Source organism: Vipera ursinii (assembly GCF_947247035.1).
Source record: "Vipera ursinii genome assembly, chromosome: 3".
Classification (NCBI taxonomy): Eukaryota; Metazoa; Chordata; class Lepidosauria; order Squamata; family Viperidae; genus Vipera; species Vipera ursinii.
The window spans coordinates 195,811,731-195,813,763 of record NC_139516.1 but is presented as its reverse complement, the minus strand read 5'-3'; the positions used below and the strand labels follow the sequence as shown (position 1 = coordinate 195,813,763).

Sequence of the window (2,033 nt, the reverse complement as noted above, 5' to 3'; positions counted from 1 at the left end):
GATTTTTCTTCTTCTTCAAGAACTTGCAATAACTGGGGAAGTTAATAAAGTTGTTCACATTATTGTTGTTGTTGTTTTTTAAATAGGATTATAATGCTTCCTATCTTCCCTACTAACAGAATTATTTTTTTGAGTTGGATAATACAAAAATGAATAATGCCAAAATAAATAAAAAAATGATAGGGAGATTAATATGATATATGACAAGTCAACCATGTGAATAAAAATTCAGTCTATCTATACAGACTACAGTTTTTCAATCTTGGCAAGTTGAAGATGAGCGGATTTCAACTCCCAAAATTCCTTAGTCAGCAGAGGAATAGTAAAAAAAAAAAATTGATTAAGATATCAATGTTTGGCTCAAATACTCCTGCAGCAGGACAACCCAGAGGCTTCAGGTGGAGAAAGAATGCAGCTGGAGCCAGTCAGTGATGAGGAAAATGCCTGATGCCCCTGATCCAAGAACACGCAGGGCAGAGAAAAGGCAGGAGCAGAGTAGATCAGCCAGATTACCCATGAGGAGAAAGCTTCACCCTTCTTGATGGGCTGCACCAGAAGCTAGATGTTTATCACAGCAGAGAGAGGGAAGTGATGTTGGAAGCAATGTGTTCATGTCCTAGCTGTGTGTTTTCTGGTCGTTGTGATTCTTGCCTTCTTTGGACTGACACCGTGCCTTGACTTGGATCAGGCCTTGTGAATTATGGACTTTTCTTGCCTCGTGAACCCTCTTGTCCTGTGGATTTAATTTTGCCTGGTGGTTTTATTTTGATTGGGAAACTTTCAAGTATCTTGTGTACTCATTGGCCATTGCTCTGTGGACTAGCATTGGTTTGCTTGTGGCTGGACTTAATTGGGACAGTTCTGGGTTTTTGGTGAAGGCAGTTGCAGGGGATTATTAATAAACTCACTAAACCATAATTATGTTTGTGTGTGTTTGTGAGCCAGATAGCACATGATAATAAAACATATAGATAACCCCCAAAAGCATTCTTTGACAGATACAACATGACAAGATGGCATGGTTTTCATCTTTATTTCAAAACAAAAAAAAATCATTTCACCAGATAGAAAAGTTGGGATACATCTCATGTTCAAATAAATGTTCACCAAATGAATGTAAAAATTTAACAAGGTTGAATTTACATCCTGTTTATATCATTAATCCACTTTTTTCTCTTTTTGCCATCAGTTACAATATTCATGCTAAAAAAAACAACAAGGTGTCACATTCTTTTCCTCCTGCCAACAGATCATTGGAATAAACAGGTATGTGGGAAATAAAACATGTATCCTCAGGACAAAATAAGATGACCCATGTAAAAGTTGTGTTAGGGGTTACTCGCTTTGGCATTTTGTTCATGTGGTGAAAATGTTCAGGATGGTACTGAGAAAAATAATGTCAGCTGCCAAAGGCAAAAAAAAAATGAGATGCTGATGAAATTACTAGGTGAGAAAATGGAAGTATTTGACCTTGTAGTTATGAGCGCAGGTAAGAACTAGGCAATGCTTTCAACATTTTCTTTTAGTTGATTTACACTCTGGAGGGTCTCCTGGACATTATGCTTACTTTTCAAGCTACTCTTTTTCACCACCATGCTATTATGTTCCCTGTGCTGGCAGTATTCATCACTATTTCTAACAACAATGAAATTCTTTTTGCTCTGCTTACTAGAAGGTGTAGCTTTGCCCCCACCTCCGGGACTAATAGGCACCAACTGAGGAACTTGTTGCAACCCACTTGTGTGTGTCTGAATATAGATGACATTTACTTCATTAGTTTCTGCAGCTGGGTTCTGTTGTGATGTCTTGCTCATTTATACAAGCTCTTTTGTAGACCCAGTGTGATTTATAAGAAAAAAAGTTCTGGAATTTCAAGATATTTCTGGAGTGGCTTTCCACAGACGGTCACGCTAAATCTGGCCCAGGAGGAAGGCGTGGGCCCCACGAGCCCTGACTTGGTTTGCCACTGCCATCCTTTCTCCGGAGAGGCGGGAGCCAACCATTTATTGATGTTCTTTGTAACTCACACTGTT

At 38.8% G+C, this 2,033-nt stretch overlaps 1 protein-coding gene across 1 annotated transcript; it reads right to left on the bottom strand.

Annotated features, from left to right (window-relative positions):
- Positions 1-1,496: 1,496 nt before the first annotated feature.
- Positions 1,497-1,814, bottom strand: LOC310638976 (CCAAT/enhancer-binding protein gamma-like; the record flags this gene model as incomplete). Its single annotated transcript, XM_083360337.1, has 1 exon — positions 1,497-1,814. One exon carries the CDS (start codon positions 1,812-1,814, stop codon positions 1,497-1,499), a length of 318 nt encoding a protein of 105 aa, XP_083216463.1.
- Between the last annotated feature and the right edge of the window lie 219 nt (positions 1,815-2,033).